General features: G+C 43.7%; 1 protein-coding gene across 2 annotated transcripts in view; it reads right to left on the bottom strand.

Annotated features, from left to right (window-relative positions):
- The window catches only part of KLHL26 (kelch like family member 26), a 36956-nt gene extending 24244 nt beyond the window's left edge, over positions 1-12712 (bottom strand). The window contains exon 1 of one of the 2 annotated variants that reach the window (XM_070732394.1): positions 12187-12712. In XM_070732394.1, coding sequence (XP_070588495.1) covers positions 12187-12263 — 77 coding nt within the window. In that variant the 5' untranslated portion in view covers positions 12264-12712. The remainder of the gene's footprint in view (positions 1-12186) is intronic. The other variant, XM_070732404.1, reaches the window with a different exon arrangement.
- Between the last annotated feature and the right edge of the window lie 6825 nt (positions 12713-19537).

Genomic DNA, 19537 nt, shown 5'->3' with positions numbered 1-19537 from the left:
TGCAAGCTGCCAGGGTTGAGAAACACTAATCTATGACCACTAGGAGTCAAAAACAATTTGATGGTACATAATCAGTTCAGTTCTGGAGACCTCGCCTACAAAAAGATATTGAAAAAATTGAACGACGGGCTACAAGAATGGTGGAAGGTCTTAAGCATAAAACGTATCAGGAAAGACTTCATGAACTCAATCTGTATAGTCTGGAAGACAGAAGGAAAAGGGGGGACATGATCGAAACATTTAAATATGTTAAAAGGTTAAATAAGGTTCTGGAGGGAAGTGTTTTTAATAGGAAAGTGAACAAAAGAACAAGGGGACACATTCTGAAGTTAGTTGGGGGAAAGATCGAAAACATGAGAAAATATTATTTTACTGAAAGAGTAGTAAATCCTTGGAACAAACTTCCAGCAGACGTGGTTGGTAAATCCACAGTAACTGAATTGAAACATGCCTGGGATAAACACATATCCATCCTAAGACAAAATACAGAAAATAGTATAAGGGCAGACTAGATGGATCATGAGGTCTTTTTCTGCCGTCAGTCTTCTATGTTTCTATCAATCATAATCCACAACGCCTGGAATTCACTACCTGACTCTGTTGTTTCTTCCCCAAACCCCAAAATCTTCAACCTTAGACTGTCTACAGTTGACCTCTCCCCTTTTCTAAGAGGTCTGTAAGGGGTGTGCATAAGCGCACCATTGTGCACACCGTCCCTGTCCTATTGTCCTTTTTATCATTACTTTCTATGTTATGTTTATATAAACTACTATCCTATACTTGGTTAACAAATAAAACAAGCAAACTGCTTAAAGACTACTTTACTCCTTTCTTACTAATGAGTTAGGCCTTTAATTAGGCGGCAGATTTTGTTAATGTTCACATTGATGTAACTTAACAACTATCTTACTTAGGAACAGAAATATTGGGCTGAGTGGTGGCTGTAAGCAGAGGACTACCTGTATTAACAGGGATAGAGTTAACTTAGCTTCCTGAGGAGGTGGGGAGGGAGACTAGAGAATGTTTATTTATTATTTATTTATTGGATTTGTATGCCGCCCCTCTCCAGAGACTCGGGGCGGCTAACAGCGACAATAAAACAGTGTACAATAGTAATTTGGTATTAGAAATGATTAAAAATCCATTAATATAAAAACCAAACATACATACATACATACATACCATGCATAGAATTGTAAAGGCCTTGGGGGAAAGAGGATCTCAATTCCCCCATGCCTGGGGGCAGAGGTGGGTTTTAAGTTGTTTATGAAAGGCAAGGAGGGTGGGCGCAGTTCTAATCTCTGGGGGGAGTTGGTTCCAGAGGGCCGGGGCCGCCACAGAGAAGGCTCTTCCCCTGGGTCCCACCAGGCGCCATTGTTTCCTAAGGCAGGGAGGGAGGCCTTATTAGAAACTGACCTGAGATTCCGCAGCTACAGCCAGAGGCACTGAAGGTTGGTTCATAGAGTACTGGGAATGAGAAAAGGCCTCCATTGGCTCCAACTCAAAAGGAGGAATCAGGCATTCCCAGTAGCAACTCAACAATAGTACCCAAGTCTGTGTTCTTTTTTTCTTCTTCCTTCCCTTTTTTCTTCCTTCCTTCCTTCTTTCTTCCCTCCCTCCCTTTTTATCATTTCCTCCTCCCTCTCTTCTTCTTTCCTTCCATTCTTCTTTCTTTCTTTTTTTCCTCCCTCCCTCCCTTATTCTTTACACTTCTTTTTTTCCTTCCTTCCTTCCATCCACCCACAGGGTGTGCTTCAATTCTTCCCCACACTCACCTGTCTTCCCCCTATCTTATATTTATTTTGTTCATTCATTCATTCATTCATTCATTCATTCATTCATTCATTCATTCATTCATTATTTGATTTGATTTATATGCCGCCCCTCTCCGAGGACTCGGGGAAGCTTACAACATATACAAACAGTACAAAATATCCTAAATCCAATTAAATTTAAAACTAGCTATTCTAAAACCTGAGTTACTTAAAAAAATCAATCATTCCCATTCAAACAAAGAAACATACAATTCATTCATCAGCCGGGGGGCTAGACTCTAATGGCCCCAAGCCTGGCTGGGGAATTCTGGGAGTTGAAGTCCAAATATCTTCAAGTTGCCAAGGTTGGGAAACACTGGCATAGATGATTCTTCAAACAGGCAAACGGGAAGTTCAGAAAAATGGACTTCTGGTTTGCCGCTGCGCTGTTTTTTTGCACTCCGGAGGCTTCAGAGAAACTTCCTAAAACCCCGGAGGGCGAAAAACAGCATAATGGGCAAACCAGAAGTCCATTTTTCCAAAACTCCGGTTTGCCCTTTGGGCAATACAGTACCACCTTCCCCAAGTCCAAAAAGCTGACTAGTGCGGTGGAGTTCACATAGGGCAACGCCTCACATGCCCTCCAATATGGCTTCACGTGTCACCTGTGGCATGCATGCCATAGGTTCACCATCACTGTGATATATGACCACAATGGAGCCTGTCAATCATACTTAGGTTTCTTGTGATGGTCGTAAAATGGGTGGGTCATGTGCCCAATCCAATTTCACCCCCTTTTTTGTGGTTGTTACGCAAAGTTGATTTACAATCAATTTCAAAGTTACAATGGACCACTCTGGAGGGCTTATGATCCAATTCTTAAGTTCTGACGGCTGCTCATGTGACTGCATGTCAAGTGCTTGGTAACTGGCCTATATTTCGGCCATTAACAGCGTGACTGTGCTTTACAACCTGTATTGTCAAAAAAACAGCATTGACTTCCTGTTTCTGGCAAAATGGGCCCACAGGCTGGTGGGACCTAGGGGAAGAGCCTTCTCTGTGGGAGCCCCAACCCTCTGGAATCAGCTCCCCCCAGTGATTCGCACTGCCCCCACCCTCCCTGCCTTCCAAAAGAGATTAAAAACTCATCTTTGCCGCCAGGCTTGGGACTTTTAGTTCTTCCCCCTGACCACTGAATGCTTAAGTATGATTGTTGAATGTTTGGTCGATAAGTCTTTCTTTTAATTGTTTTTAAATTGTAGTATTAATTGGATTTTCATTATTGTTCTGTTCTTATATATGCTGTGAGCCGCCCCGAGTCCTCGGAGAGGGGCGGCATACAAATCCAAATAAATGAATGAATGAATGAATGAATGAATAAATAAATAAATAAATAAATAAATAAATTTGTATGCTGCTCCTCTCCGTAGACTCAGGGCGGCTCACAACAGCAATAGAACAATTCATAACATAACATAACATAAAATTATGACCATGATGGACAGGCTCCATTATGATTGTAACTCAAGTTCAATTTATATGGCACTAGGCCTGAAAAAGGATGTTTGGATCATAATTCTTATATATTGTAATTTCTGGTGTCCAGAATAGTACAAGCCTCATCTGCTTCAATTAAAAAATTACCTAGATCAGGTTAAAGATCAATCTGTCCAAATTCGTGGCATTTAAGGGCCTATTGGATACACTTTGGAAATTCCAAATCAGGATATTAGGAGTTTAATCTACTTTAACCTCTGATAACAATTGATGCTGTAGGAACAAAGTGGATATCCCCATTGTCCATTAATCAGTCTAGACCTGCTAATTGTAAACCATTTGGCGGAAAATCAAGGAAATAATCCACCATAAAATGCTCACAATGATCAGCCTGTAAAACTCCCACACTCAATGGGCACGATTAAAACAACCGCAGAGAAGTCTAACTATTTTAAGTAGATATATTTAGAATTCAATTTGATCCTGGTGTTTATAATCATGTTTATGCTAGTTATTAAAATTTTAGCAACATGCCATGCAGAGCACTGAACGGAAGAATTTAATATTAAAGAGGATTGCAATAAACAAAATAATTAAGATCCAAGCATATTTTTTAAATACGCTTTTAATCCCACCTTTATTACTTTATAAGTAATTCTAGGCAGCGAACCTATATCATACTCCTTTCTCCTCCTATTTTCCCCACAACAACCCTGTGAGGTATTTCCTGATTTTTAGCCTGGTCCCTTAACCACTAGACCAAACTAATTCTAAGTGTAAAGCAAGGATGGGAAATGGATCATTTCTTCTGTTCACTTCCCACCGAAAGCTAAAGAAAATACCTTGAATTAGGACCACTTGTTTAGCAACTACTTGAACTTACAATGGTGCTGTGACGTACAATCAGTCCACAGACGTATGACTGTCACAGAATCCCCATGACGATGTAATCAAATGCTTTGCAACTGGAGTATATTTATGACAGTTACAGCATCAGTTAGGTCCCACAGAGTTGGCCTTCTCCGGGTCCCATCGACTAAACAATGTCGTTTGGCGGGACCTAGGAGAAGAGCCTTCTCTGTGGTGGCCCTGACCCTCTGGAACCAGCTCCCCCCAGAGATTAGAACTGCCCCCACCCTCCTTGCCTTTCGTAAAGTTCTTAAGACCCATCTCTGCTGTCAGGCATGGAGGAACTGAGACATCTCCCCCGGGCCTATACAGTTTATACATGGTATGTTTCTGTGTATGTTTGCTTTTAATAATGGGGCTTTTAGTGTTTTTTAAATTATTAGATTTGTTCTTACATTGTCTTTGTTATTGTTGTGAGCCGCCCCAAGTCTACGGAGAGGGGCGGCATACAAATCTAATAAATAATAATCATAATCATAATCATAATAATAATAATCAGGGTCACATCATTGCCATTTAAGATCTTCCTAGCTGGCTTCGGTTAATGGGGAAAGCTGGATTCGCTTAACAACCATGGCAAAATAGCAAAAAGAATTATTTATTTATTTATTTATTTATCTATTTATCTATCTATTTATCTATCTATCTATCTATCTATCTATCTATCTATCTATCTATCTATCTATCTATCTATCTATCTATCTATCGATTAGATTTGTATGCCACCCCTTTCCATGGACTCGGGGCAGCTCACAACACAATAAAACAATTCATAACAAATCTAATAATATACAATTTAAAATTTAAAATTTAAAATAGTTAAAAAAACCCATTTTTAAGCAGACATAACCACAAACATACCATATATAAATTATATAGGCCCGGGGGAGATGTTTCGATTCCCCCATGCCTGACAACAAAGGTGGGTTTTGAGAAGTTTACGAAAGGCAAGGAGGGTAGGGGCAGTTCTAATCTCTGGGGGGAGCTGGTTCCAGAGAGTCGGGGCCGCCACAGAGAAGGCTCTTCCCCTGGTTCCCGCCAACCGACATTGTTTAGTTGATGAGACCCGGAGAAGGCCAACTCTGTGGGACCTAATCGGTCGCTGGGATTCGTGCAGCAGAAGGCTTATTATTATTATTATTATTAATTAGATTTGGCCCCTTTCCGTGGACCATTCATTTAACAACTACATTACTTAACAACAGATGTTCATGTCCTAATTGTGGTCATAAGCTGAGGACTGCCTGTATTTTCAATTCAATTCAATTCATTAGATTTGTATGCCGCCCTTCTCCGAAAACTATTTGGGGCACATGTAAGATACTGGGGGAGAAAGTCATACAGGCAAATAAGAATATTAGTATACAATATAGCAGGTTATGTAAAAACTGAAACTAAGGGGAATCTGTACGCTCTGTGCTGCAACACATATCACAGGCCAATGGAGTACAGTGATCCCTCGATTATCGCGAGGGCTACGTTCCAAGACATCTCGCGATAATCGATTTTCCGCAGTATAGTGGTGCGGAAGTAAAAACACCATCTGCGCATGCGCGCCCTTTTTCCATGGCCGCGCATGCGCATATGGTGGAGCCGGGGAGCGATGAAAGTGCGAAAGCCGACAAAGATTGCTTTGAATGTCGGCTGCCCCCGCCCCCCCCCAGCGCGTCCGGCGCCCTCGCCGCTACCGCCCGCCCGCCGCTCGCCGCTCGCCCGATCCACCCCTCTCACCAGCTTTCGGACACGGGTCCTCCTGCAGCAGCGCTGCCGAGCAGATCAGCTGCTGGGCGGCCGAAGAAACCTTCCCTGGGTCTTCCCCGCCACCCACGCAAAGGGGAAACCCCGATCTTCGGCTCCTCGCTGCTACCCGCCCGCCGCTCACTCGCCTGCCCGCCCGCCGCTCGAGAGCAAGAGGGAGATAGAGAAAGAGAGAGAAGGAAAGAAAGAGATGAGAGAGGGAGGAAGAGAGTGTGAGAGAGGAAGAAGCAAGATAGAGAAAGAGAGAGAGAAAGAAAGATGAGAAAGGAAGGAAGAGAGTGACGTCATCGGGTGGGAAAAACCGCGGTATAGCAAAAAAAACGTGGAGTATTTTTTAATTAATAGTTTTTGAAAAACCGTGGTATAGCGTTTCGCAATAATCGAGATCGCGAAAATCGAGGGATCGCTGTATAGGAGAGAAGGAAAAAAGCTGAGCAGAATAAAGGGAGTAATTGTGGAAAAACACATAATTATCTTCAAGGGAAAATATGAGAGGAGGTGGAGAAGAACAAACGGGAGGAATCTCTATCTGGGAGTCAGGGGATCCATTTTCTAGTTCACCTAGGAAATAAGAAATTTAATAAAAGATTATCGAAAGAACCTACAACCAGAAAACAAAATGGGGACAAGGGAGCAATTAAAAGAAGACAACTGTAGAACGTGGAGGGAATAAAGAATGAAAAGAGATTAACAATCAATAAAGAAAGGGAAACTGAGCACAGGTCACTAGGTGAAATGATAAGTTTCATCTAATGCTTAAAAAAAAACCATCTAGATATAATCCAAAAAGTTGTGGATGTTTGATGGTCCTCAAAGTAGCCATGCCTAGTAGTTCTACTTAGATAGGGATGGGAGGAATTAATAAATAATAATAATAATAATAATAATAATAATAATAATAATAATAATAATTTATTAGATTTGTATGCCGCACCTCTCCGGAGACTTGGGGCAGCTCACAACAATAGCACAATATAAATACAAATCTAATACTGTAATTAAAACTATGGCTAAAAAAACCCATTATCTTAAAAAACAAGCAGTAATAGACAATCAACACTCAATATTACAATCATACCTACACGTAACGTTTAATGCTCCAAAGGAGGGGGCATGATCTAACTGCCCCACGCCTGGCAACATAGATAGGTCTTAAGGCTCTTGCGAAAGGCGGGGAGAGTGTGGGCAGTCCGAATCTCCAGAGGGAGCTGGTTCCAGAGGGCCGGGGCCACCACAGATAAGGCTCTTCCCCTAGACATTGTCGGGACCTGGAGAAGGCCAACTCTGTGGGACCTGATTGGCTGCTGGGATTTATGCGGCAGAATTACAACATTCCTCCTGCTTGTGGCCTTCTGCCGCAGAGACATTGCGTTGGCTACTGTGGGCCTAGCATGCTGAACCGGCCTGATCTTTCCTCTTACCCTGTAAGCCAGGGGTCCCCAAACTTTGCAACTTTAAGACTCGTGGACTTCAACTCCCAGGATTCTCCAGCCAGCATGGCTGGCTGGAGAATTCTGGGAGTTGAAGTCCACGAGTCTTCAAGTTGCCATGTTTGAAGACCTCTGCAAGCCTCGCTTAACTTCCTGCGAAAAAAAAATGTAAGCAGAACACAGCCAGGACCTCCCAGAGAGAGGAAAATAGGAAATATGAGGACAGAGAAGATAATGCTGCAGCAGACATGATCACATAACGAGATAAAGGGACATCTCTGCCGCATAGCAACTGGGATCACACAACACAAAATACCTGGAGATGATTTATAGCAGTAGTCAAATAAGTCAGAATGTTTTAACTTGATTAGGACCACCGTATTTTTTCACTCGAAGAGAATACAGTACCTTGCAGCTGAGAGTTCAACTGTGGATGCCTTGGTGCTTTCTGAGCTTGGTTGCTTGCAGATGTTTCATCACTCAACTTTATTATAAATAACTCAAGGTAGCAAACAAACCTAATACTCCTTTCTCTTCCTATTTCCCCCACAGCAACAATCCTGCGAGGTAGATTGGTGGGCCAAAGTCACCCAGCTGGCATTCATGCCTAAGGCAGGACTAGAACTCACAGTCCCCTGGTTTCTGGCCATTTGCCTTAACCTCTAGACCAGTGTTTCCCAACCTTGACAACTTGAAGATATCTGGACTTCAACTCCCAGAATCCCCCAGCCAGCGAATGCTGGCTGGGGGATTCTGGGAGTTGAAATCCAGATATCTTCAAGTTGCCAAGGTTGGCAAACACTGCTCGAGACCAGATTGGCTCCCTGTTTATATGGAAGGTACCGGATATAAACAAGGAGCAAATTCCACACTTAATGCCACTGATGATGGTACCTAGTTGGGTAAAGAAACGTCTACAAACCAACCAACAAGATCAAAGGGCACCAAGAGCTCCACAACTGGACTTTATTTATTTATTTATTAGATTTGTATGCCGCCCCTCTCCGTAGGCTCGGGGCAGCTCACAACAGCAATAGAACAATTCATAACAAATCTAATAATTTAAAAACATTTTTAAAACCCCATTATTAATCAGACATACATACAAACCTACCATACATAAATTGTATAGGCCCGAGGGAGATATCTCAATTCCCCCATGACTGGCGGAAAAGGTGGGTTTTAAGGAGTTTACGGAAGGCAAGGAGGGTGGGGGCAGTTCTAATCTCCGGGGGGAGCTGGTTCCAGAGAGTCGGGGCCGCCACAGAGAAGGCTCTTCCCCTGGGACCCGCCAAACGACATTGTTTAGTTGACGGGACCCGGAGAAGGCCCACTCTGTGGGACCTAATCGGTCCCTGGGATTCGTGCAGCAGAAGGCGGTCTCGTAGATATTCTGGTCCGATGCCATGAAGGGCTTTATAGGTCATAACCAACACTTTGAATTGTGACCAGAAATTGATCGGCAACCAATGCAGACTGTGGAGTGTTGGTGTGACATGGGCATACCTAAGGAAGCCCATGATTGCTCTCGCAGCTGCATTCTGTACGATCTGAAGTTTCTGAACACTTTTCAAAGGTAGCCCCATGTAGAGAGCGTTACAGTAGTCAAGCCTCGAGGTGATGAGGGCATGAGTGACTGTGAGCAGTGACTACAGGTCCAAATAGGGCCGCAACTGGTGCACCAGGCGAACCTGGGCAAACGTCCCCCTTGCAACAGCTGAAAGATGGTTCTCTAATGTGAGCTGTGGATCGAGGAGAACGTCCAAGTTGCGGATCCTTTCTGAGGGGGTCAATAATTCCCCCCCCCCCCCCAGGGTTATGGACGGACAGATGGAGTTGTCCTTGGGAGGCAGAACCCACAGCCACTCCGTCTTATCCGGGTTGAGTTTGAGTCTGTTGGCACCCATCCAGACTCCAACAGCCTCCAGGCACCAACACATCACTTCCACTGCTTTAGGTCAGTGGTTCTCAACCTGTGGTTCACGGACCCCTGAGGGGTTGCGACATCATCACAAGGGGTCCGCAAACGCTTGAAGAAACGTTATGATTTGATTCTTGGTTATATCCTAAGATTTTTATTAATATTGCTTCTTCATTGCTTATTTGACCCCTATGGCAATCATTAAGTGTTGTACCACATGATTCTTGACAAATGTATATTTTCTTTTATGTACACTGAGAGCATCTGCACCAAGACAAATTCCTTGTGTGTCCAATCACACTTGGCCAATAAAAAATTCTATTCTATTCTATTCTTAAGCCTTGGAGGTCCGTGGCCATGGTCCATGGCCACAAAAGGTTTTTAAAGGAGGTTCGTGGTAAAAGAGAAGTTGAGAGCCACTGCTATGGGTTATAAAAATTGGCACAACCGCTAGACAGCAGCAAAAAATTTGGTGCATATGCTCTCAGTGTACATAAAAGAAAAGAGACATTTGTCAAGAATCATGAGGTACAACACTTAATGATTGTCATAGGGGTCAAATAAGCAATCAGGAAAAATCTTAATAAAAATCATAAGGATACAAGCAGCAAGTTACAGCCATACAGTCATAAGTGGGAGGAGATGGGTGATGGGAATGATGAGAAAAAAATAGTAATAGTAGTTAATTCAGCAAGGGTGATCAAAATTTTGTGTGAAAGCAACCTGTAGCATTCCAGATGTTGGGTCACACTACTTGGGGTTGCTGGGAATTGTCATTTAGCAACAAGTGTGACTGCACTAAAAGGTGATGGAGAACCAATTTTATAGAGTCTTCGGAGAGGGGCGGCATACAAATCCAAATAATAAATAAAATAAATAAATATAAGGCCAAGCGATGGATGGGGGAAAGATCAGGGAACCATCATAGGGCATTAAAAGGAGGAAAAATCTTTCCAGGGGCAGGCAGAAAAACTATGGAATGGAAGGAAGACCCGAAGGCTCCAAAGTCACTTTTAAGACATGATGGACTACATCTCCCATCGCCACCAGCCTGAGGGATCCCTATACAGGCAGAGCTGGTGTTCATCATACCATTGACAGATGGACACAGGAGAAGAATATGGAACTAGGTGGCCGGGGAAGACAATCCACCTTCACCCAGGATTACATTGCCCACGTTCACACAACCTAAGTAATCAGGTCAGTCATCATGCCCATTTGCACAGTGCCATAACCCTGATTTAGCTTTCATTATAGAACTAGGCGGCCGAGGGAGACAATCCACCTTCACCCAGGATTACTTTGCCCACATTGACACAACCTAAGTAACCAGGTCAGTCATCAAACCATCTGAACAGCACCATAACCCTGATTTAGCTTTCATTATAGAACTAGGTGGCCAGGGAAGACAATCCACCTTCACCCAGGATGATGATGAGGATGATGGTGGTGGTTGTGATGATGGTTGTTGTTGTTATTGTTATTGTTGTTGTTGTTGTTGTTGTTGTTGTTATTATTATTATTATTATTATTATTATTATTATTATTATTATTTATTAGATTTGTATGCCGGCCCTCTCTGAAGACTTGGAGACAATCCACCTTCACTCAGGATTACATTGCCTAGGTTCACACAATCTAAGTAATCAGGTCAGTCATCCTGCCCTTTTACACAGCTCCCTAGCCTCGATTCCGCTTCTAGAATTGTTAACCTGATCCTAGGCAGCTTTTGCTCTGGCAATCTCACACTACTCACCAGAGCCTACAAAACTTTTGCCAGACCCATCCTTGAATACAGTTCATCTGTCTGGAACCCATACCACATCTCGGACATCAACACCCTTGAAAATGTCCAAAGATACTTCACCAGAAGAGCCCTTCACTCCTCCACTCGAAACAGAATGCCCTATGAAAGCAGACTATCAATCCTAGGTCTAGAAAGCCTAAAACACAATCTAAGTATTGCCCACAAAATCATATGCTGCAACGTCCTGCCTGTCAATGACTACTTCAGCTGCAACCGCAACAACACAAGAGCATGCAACAAATTCAAATTTAATATTAATTGCTCCAAGCTTGACTGTAAAAAAATATGACTTTAGCAATCGAATTGTCGAAGCGTGAAACTCATTACCGGATTCAGTATTGTCAACCCCTAATCCCCAACATTTCTCCCTTAATCCACGATTGACCTCTCCAGGTTCCTAAAAGGTCAATAAGGGGCGTACATAAGTGCACTAGCCTGCCTTTCGTCCCCTGTCCAATTGCCTCTCCTTATCTCATATATCATATACAGTATATTTTCTTCCTTCATATATCTTCTCTATTTTTATATCTTCTCTTTATATATAATACTTCATGTCTATTCGCCTCAATATGTATTGTGTATTGGACAAAATAAATAAATAAAAATAAATTAATTATGTTAGCCTCTATTTAAGTTCAGCCTGGAGCGCCCAGCCAGCAGGTGGGTACGGGGTTCCTCGTCCTGTGCAAAAGGTAGAAAAACAGGGCTAATGCGGTAACCTGGTTAATTAAACTGGGCCTGCCAATATACTACATTGGGGTACTCCCCCACATACACTCCGACAGCCTCCTGGCAAGAGCCCCGCCCAGTTTCCAGAGGTGGGTCAGAAACCCGAGAAGATCAATCAAAATCAAAATGCAAAACAGCGGCGGGGCGGGGGGAAGGTGCCCAGGCACTGGAGAAAAGAGGGCGCCGCGTCGTCCTCGGGGCACCCAAGAAGCCACGGAGGGGCTCTCCGTCGTTGGGGTGGGGGGCAGCGGGGTCCCGTGTGAGGCAGAGCCGAGGTGGGGGACTGAGAAGAAGGTGCGCCCTCCCTTTCCCCCCTAAGGAGGTGGGACTAGAGACGACTGTGGGGAGCGGGGCAGGATGCGTCCTTCCTCCGGTCCTCACCTGCTGAGGCTGCTGTTGCCGCCGCTCGGCGTCGACGGTCGCTCGGCGAAGGTTTCGGCCCCGCCGGGCTCCGCCATCTTCCCGCCGCCCTTTCCGCTCGCTTGGAGGAGGCCGCCCCGGCCGGGGGTTCGGCCGAAGTGGGACGCCGGGAAGGGGATGGGCAAGGGCCGGACGGGGCGCGGGAGAGACGGGCCGAGAGGGCGCCCGGCGCGTCCTCAAAACGCAGGGCGCGCGAGAGTCTCCTCAGCTGAGGGGAAAGCTTCCCGCGCGCGCAAAAACCCAAAACACCCTAGAAAGCGGGGGCGGTTGGGGGGGGGGCGCCCTCTATATTCGAAAAACTAAAGAGTAAAGCGTGAGGAAACGGGGGCTTTTTTTCCCCTCTTTTTTTTTTTTTTTGGTGGGAAGCGGCGTGGAAAAAATAAGGCGTCCCGGGCCGGGCTGTGAGGGCGGCCAAGGGAGGCCTCGGTTGCGCTTTCTGCAAAGCCGGCTCGGAAGGGCAGCGCTGCGCCTCAGCCGGAGGGGCTCCTTGAGCCGCTCGGAAGGCCTAAGTAAGTACCCCGCTCCCCTCCCCCGGCCGCGTTGCTGGCTTGCCACAATCCTGGCCAAGCGCGTTGGTGGGATTCGGCCCGGAGAAGCCACTTTTGGCTTAAGCCGGTGCAGTTAAGACGAGGGACTTAGTCGGTGTTACAAAAGGGCCTGGCGGGGTGGGGTGGAGGTCAAGCTATTCTCCAAAGCGCCAAAAGGCAAAATGGAAAAACAATGAATGGAATATTACTCAGGGAGAGAAACAACCTGGAATAATAGTAATGGTAATAATAATAATAATAATAATAATAATAATAATAATTTATTAGACTTGTATGCTGCCCCTCTCCGAAGACTCGGAGCAGCTCACAACAAAATACAAAGCACAAATCTAATATTAAAAACAATTATAAGAACCCATTATAAAATAGTCATATCATCCAGTTAAACCATACATAAAATGAAACAGCTGAGGGTCAGTTATGTCCCCCAAGCCTGGTGGCATAGATGGGTTTTCAGTAATTTGCGAAAGGCAAGGAAGGTGGGGGCAGTCCTGATCTCCAGGGGGAGTTGATTCCAGAGGGCTGGGGCTGCCACAAAGAAGGCTCTTCTGGGGCCCGCGAGACGACATTGTTTGTCGATGGGACCCGGAGAAGGCCAACTCTGTGGGACCTGATTGGGTGCTGGGATTCGTGCAGCAGAAGGCGGTCCTGAGGGTATTCTGGTCTGATGCCATGTAGGGCTTTGCAAGGAGAGATTAAGAAATTAAGGAGAGATTTCCTAGATGAGAGCAGTCAATCAATGGGATAGCTTCCCTTCAGAGGTGGTGGATGCTGCATCACTGGAGGCTTTCAAAAAGAGCCTTGGACAACTTACCAGGAAAGACTTCATGAACTCAATCTGTATAGTCTGGAGGACAGAAGGGAAAGGGGCAACATGATCGAAACATTTAAATATGTTAAAGGGTTAAATAAGGTTCAGGAGGGAAGTATTTTTAATAGGAAAGTGAACGCAAGAACTAGGGGGCACAATCTGAGGTTAGTTGGGGGAAAGATCAGAAGCAACGTGAGAAAATATTATTTTACTGAAAGAGTAATAGATGCTTGGAACAAACTTCCAGCAGATGTGGTTGGTAAATCCACAGTAACTGAATTTAAACATGCCTGGAATAAACATAAATCCATCCTAAGATAAAGTACAGGAAATAGTATAAAGGTAGATTAGATGGACCATGAGGTCTTTTTCTGCCCTCAGTCTTTTATGTTTCTAATTAATTAGAGTTGGAAGGGACCTTGAAGGTCATCTAATCCAACCTCCCTCTCAAGCAGTAGTCCCTACACCACTTCAGACAAATGGCACTCCCATCTCCCCTTGAAAGTCTCAAGTGTTGGCAACTTCTGTCCCACTGGTTGATCGCTCACAGAGTCAGAAAATTCCTCCTTATTTCCAGGTTGAATCTCATTACTTGAAATGGGTTTCTTGTTCCAGCAGGGGGTTGGACTAGACCTCCAAAATCCCTTCCAACTCTTATCATTCTATGTTCTAAAACCCTGATCAAATTTACTCTCCAACTGCTATTGAGTCTTTCATGGATGGGGGTAGGTGAGGTGTGTGTGAAGGCTGACGCGAGGGCTGTAGATATTCCTGGACAGTGGACTCCGCACGCAACCCTGGCTGCTGCTTTCTGTTCTGTGTACTTCAGAGCTGCAAATGTTGCGACAAGGGTGTCCACACGTCTACCCAACATGGGGCAGAACATTTCGTGCCCGTAGAGGCCTTACTGGCCGCCTGTGATCACATCACGTACAGCCCACAACCCATTAGATGTCAAGGTCCTCTTCAAACAGGATGAACAAACATCACTGTACACTGTACAGAATTTTCAATTGAGTAGTTGTGTCCTTTTCAGGAGTGACAACCACCACCCAGGATATATGGAGTTTTTGCCTCATAAAATGTGAAGACTGAGCCAATTGAAAAAGTGCAACTTGGGCAGAGATCTTCAAACTTGGCAACTTTAACACTTGTGGACTTCAACTCCCAGAATTCTCAACAATCTCACTTAACAACCGTGTTACTAAGTTAACTGCCACGATTGACTTTACAACTACAGTGATCCCTCGAATATCGCGAGGGTTACGTTCCAAGACCCCTCGCGATACTCGATTTTTCGCAATATAGTGGTGCGGAAGTAAAAAGAAAGAGAGAAGTAAAGAGAAAGAGAGAGAAGGAAAGAAAGAAAGAAAGAGATGAGAGAGGGAGGAAGAGAGTGTGAGAGAGGAAGAAGCAAGATAGAGAAAGAGAGAGAGAAAGAAAGATGAGAAAGGAAGGGAGTGACGTCATCGGGTGGAAAAATCGCGATATAGCGTTTCGCAAAGATCGAGATCGCGAAACTCGAGGGATCACTGTATAACATATAACGCAAAATGAGGTCAGACTGTGCAAATTGTCTCACTTGGCTAAGGAAATTTTGGGCTCGATACATTCTGTGCATGTTCCCAAGGTGAGCCTAGACATCTGACAATATTTCTACCGCTCGAGGAAGGGCACTGACCTGGGCAACTTCAGGGAAAAAAGAATAATATCTACAGCACATTGAGTATTTTTGATGTAGGTCTGGGGATTATTTGGACCTGTAGTCACTGCTCACAGTCACTCATGCCCTCATCACCTCGAGATTCGACTACTGTAACGCTCTCTACATGGGGCTACCTTTGAAAAGTGTTCAGAAACTTCAGATCGTGCAGAATGCAGCTGCGAGAGCAATCATGGGCTTCCCTAGGTATGCCCATGTTACACCAACACTCCGCAGTCTGCATTGGTTGCCGATCAGTTTCCGGTCACAATTCAAAGTGTTGGTTATGACCTATAAAGCCCTTCATGGCACCAGACCAGATTATCTCCGGGACCGCCTTCTGCCACACGAATCCCAGCGACCTATTAGGTCCCACAGAGTTGGCCTTTTCCGGGTCCCGTCAACTAAACAATGTCATTTGGCGGGACCCAGGGGAAGAGCCTTCTCTGTGGCAGCCCCGGCCCTTTGGAACCAACTCCCCCCAGATATTGGAATTGCCCCCACCCTCCTCGCATTTTGTAAACTGCTTAAAACCCACCTCTGCCGTCAGGCATGGGGGAACTGAGATATTCTTTTCCCCCTAGGCCTCTACAATTTATGCATGGTATGTCTGTATGTATGTCTGGTTTTATAATAAGGGTTTTTTAGTTGTTTTAGTATTAGATTGTTACATGCTGTTTTTATCACTGTTGTTAGCCACCCCGAGTCCATGGAGAGGGGCGGCATACAAATCCAATAAATAAATAAATGCAAAGAATTGAAGAAGAAAGATGGCAGTGCCATAGGACTGGCACCAGAGCGGTCACGTACAAATTGCACAATCTCATGGCCACCACCGGTGAGCAGTTGCCTACTGCACCAATTTCAACCCATCCCTGCCATCTACCCACTTTATCATGAGGGATATAATACAAATCCCGTCTATTAAGGAGTTGCATCCTAATCCTTACGGTGGACTTTTTCCGCTGTGATTCCCACCCTCTAGAACAGACGTGAGCATTGTATGGCCCATGGGCCACATAAGGCTCTTTGGCTGTGCCTGTCTGTCATTGAATACATCAATGGATTATAAACAGATCGGTTGGCAATTGGCATGTAGTGCACTCACACCCAAAACCAAACCAGCCATATTATTGCTTAATTTACTGTAGCAACCCAGGCAAGGTAGCAAATGGATGAGTGGCAGCTGGACCTGGGATTTTCCTTTGCTGTTAGTCCTCTACTCACCAATAACTGCACTGCAGGTGGCTTCTTTTCGTAATGCGGTTTGCTGCTTTGATATAAAAATAAAAGCGCTGCTCCTTTTGCAATACTCTTATTTTGTTGAATCCTGTCCTGTGTGGGTTTGTGGTGCGATCATTACACAAACCAGAAGCTTGTGAGCTAATCATTCTTCCCACAGATGGCATGTGCTGATGAAACATAAACATGTGCCAAGGATGCTACAATGGGCTCCGGGATGCAGCGGGCAGTTTTTCAGTCGGCATAACCCCCAACCGCTGTGCTAGGCAAATGAGAGAAAAGGGTTGCAAGTAGTCCTCGACCTACAACTGTTTATTTAGTGACCACTGAAAGTTACAACAGCACTAGAAAAATAAATGATTTGGGACCATTTTTCACACCTAATGGCCTTTGCAGCATCCTCATGGTCAGATAATTAAAATTCAGACGCTTGGCAATTGGCATGTATTTATGACAGTTGTATGTATTTATGATTCTATGCATGACAAAAGGAATGGGGCTTAAATCACTAGTTCATGCCCATCTTCTTGAAGATCTTGGGAGGAAAAACCGTTCCTGAAGCCTTAATTTGCACAAATATGCATTCCAGGCTGGCTTTATCTAGGTCTCAGCCTTATGAATAATAGAAAAATAAAAGCACAGAGTTGGAAGGGACTCAGAATCACCCAGTCTAAGTTCCTAAATGATTCAAGAACTGCTAAAGCATTTCAGACTTACTTACTTACTGTATTTTTTGGAGTATAAGACGCACTTGAGTATAAGATGCACCTTAATTTTTGGGGAGGAAAATAGGGAAAAGAATCTGCTTACCAGGTATTCATCTGGCTAGTGTCCTTAGTCTGGTCAGCTTCCTTAGTCTGGTCAGCTTCAGCACATTATTTTATCCCCTGGTTAGGGCTTTATTTGGAGAGAGTAACAATGAAAGAGCTTGCAAGCCAATAAGAGCTGGGAACATCATTAGCACCTGGAAAGAAACATTCGGAGCAAGTAGAACGATGGAAAAACCCTGCAAAGACTTAGGGCTTGGAAAACATTCTTTGCAGAGTAACAATGAAAGGGCTTGCAAGCTAGTAAGAGCTGGAAACATTGTTAGCACCAGGTTAGGGCTGGAAAGAAACATTTGGAGCAAGTGAAGCAGTGAAAACCTACAAAGGCAGGGTTTGGAAAACATTATTTGCAGAGAGTAACAATAAAAGACTTGCAACCTGCTAAGAGCTGGGAACATCGTTAGCACCTGGTTAGGGCTGGAAAGAAACATTTGGAGCAAGTTAGAGCAATGAAAAAAACCTCTGCAAAGATTTAAGGCTTGGAAAACATTCTTTGCAGACAATAACAATGAAAGAACCTGCAAGAGAAGAGCTGGGAAGATTGTTAGCACCTAGTTAGGGCTGGGGGTGGGGGAAGCATCAGAAAAAAACTGCATTCATATTATAAGACACACCTGAATTTTCAGTCTCTTTTAGGGAGGAAAAATGCATCTTATACTCCAAAAAATACGGTAGTTGTGAACATGGCTCCCCAAATCAACAGACTGTGGAAACTTTTGCATCTCATTTGGAAACCAAGGGCTCAGAGGAGAGACACACAGCAAGATACTTGAAGTCTAGTGTGAAGTTTCCGCAGTCTGTTGATTTTGGGGAACCAAGCCATGTCAGTTTTTGGTGTTGGTCCAATGTGCTTCATTAAGTCAAAGGTCAATATAGTCTAATATGAAATGGTCTAATATGAAGCTACTGCAGTTCAATCAACATTTTTAATGTATTGCTCAAGTCAAGGATATTATTCATTCATTATACCTTTCATTGCCCCAGGTACAATGAGATTAAAGCCAAATAATTGATGGTAGGTGAACTCAAGGACATTGACCCCAAACACCTGAATTTAGCTCCTTGCAGATGTGCTTTCAAGTTTTAGCAATCAAGCTGCTACTTTTGCTCTTCTGATATTTAAAGTTAGGAAAAAAATGCTAAGGTTGTAGCTCTGGCTTTGTCTTATTTTAACTTTCATGCACCTAATGCTCCTTAATTATCTCACTTTACTGTTTTACCATTCTGCCGCATTGCATTTTATGGTATGCTATAGCTTATAAATTGTGGCTGCAACAATAAATTTGCTAAGCTGATGTTACTTCCCTTCCGAAAGTAGGTTAAGATCTTATTACACACTAGACTAAATTTATAGACCACCCAGAATCGGGACAGAGTTTAGCAGCCTATAAATGTAAGTCTGCACTCAAGTGGTTTTTAATTTGTGTTTTGGAAATCCAATCCTAGCCTTTAGTATGTTTTGTGAATGGGTCCATCGCAGGAATGCTTAATAGTCTTTATCTTGAATAAACCTGGACTAGATGGATCATGAGGTCTTTTTCTGCCGTCAGTCTTCTATGTTTCTATGATTACCAGTAGTATTTTCCCCCTGGTGTCTGCTCCAATCTCAGAAGGGATGGTAGATGCTCTTCGGAAAGGATATGAAAATCTGAGTCAGTGATTGCTAGGAGTCCACACTGCATAAATCACTTTTTGTTTGTAAAATAATGTTTATTGAGTTTTTCCAACTTTTTAAAAAGGAAAAAAAAACCATTTTCAATGATTGAATACAGATTTATACCCGATATCGTGTATATGTTACATTTCTTATACTGCCTCTTTATAGATACATATGTTACATATTTCTATATTCCTTTCGATACATCCTTTCACATTTTTTTCCTGTCTTTATTTACCTGTCCAATCGTACCAATTTTTCCAGATCATATAGGGAATACTCTGAGTTGCTAGTTTCCTTAATCACCATGGTCATCCTATCCATTCCTGCACATCTATAATTTTTTTTCTATGATGTTATTTTCTGGCGGGATCTCTTTGTTTTTCAAGAATTGTGCATAGGATATTCATGCTATGTTGTTACATGTTGTGAGCCGCCCCGAGTCTTCGGAGAGGGGCGGCATACAAATCGAATAAATAATAATAATAATAATAATGCTGCTGTAATTATGTGGGTAATTAAATA

This window comes from Erythrolamprus reginae, chromosome 1 (genome assembly GCF_031021105.1).
Source record: "Erythrolamprus reginae isolate rEryReg1 chromosome 1, rEryReg1.hap1, whole genome shotgun sequence".
NCBI classification, from domain to species: domain Eukaryota; kingdom Metazoa; phylum Chordata; class Lepidosauria; order Squamata; family Dipsadidae; genus Erythrolamprus; species Erythrolamprus reginae.
This window is presented reverse-complemented; position numbering and strand designations above follow the sequence as displayed.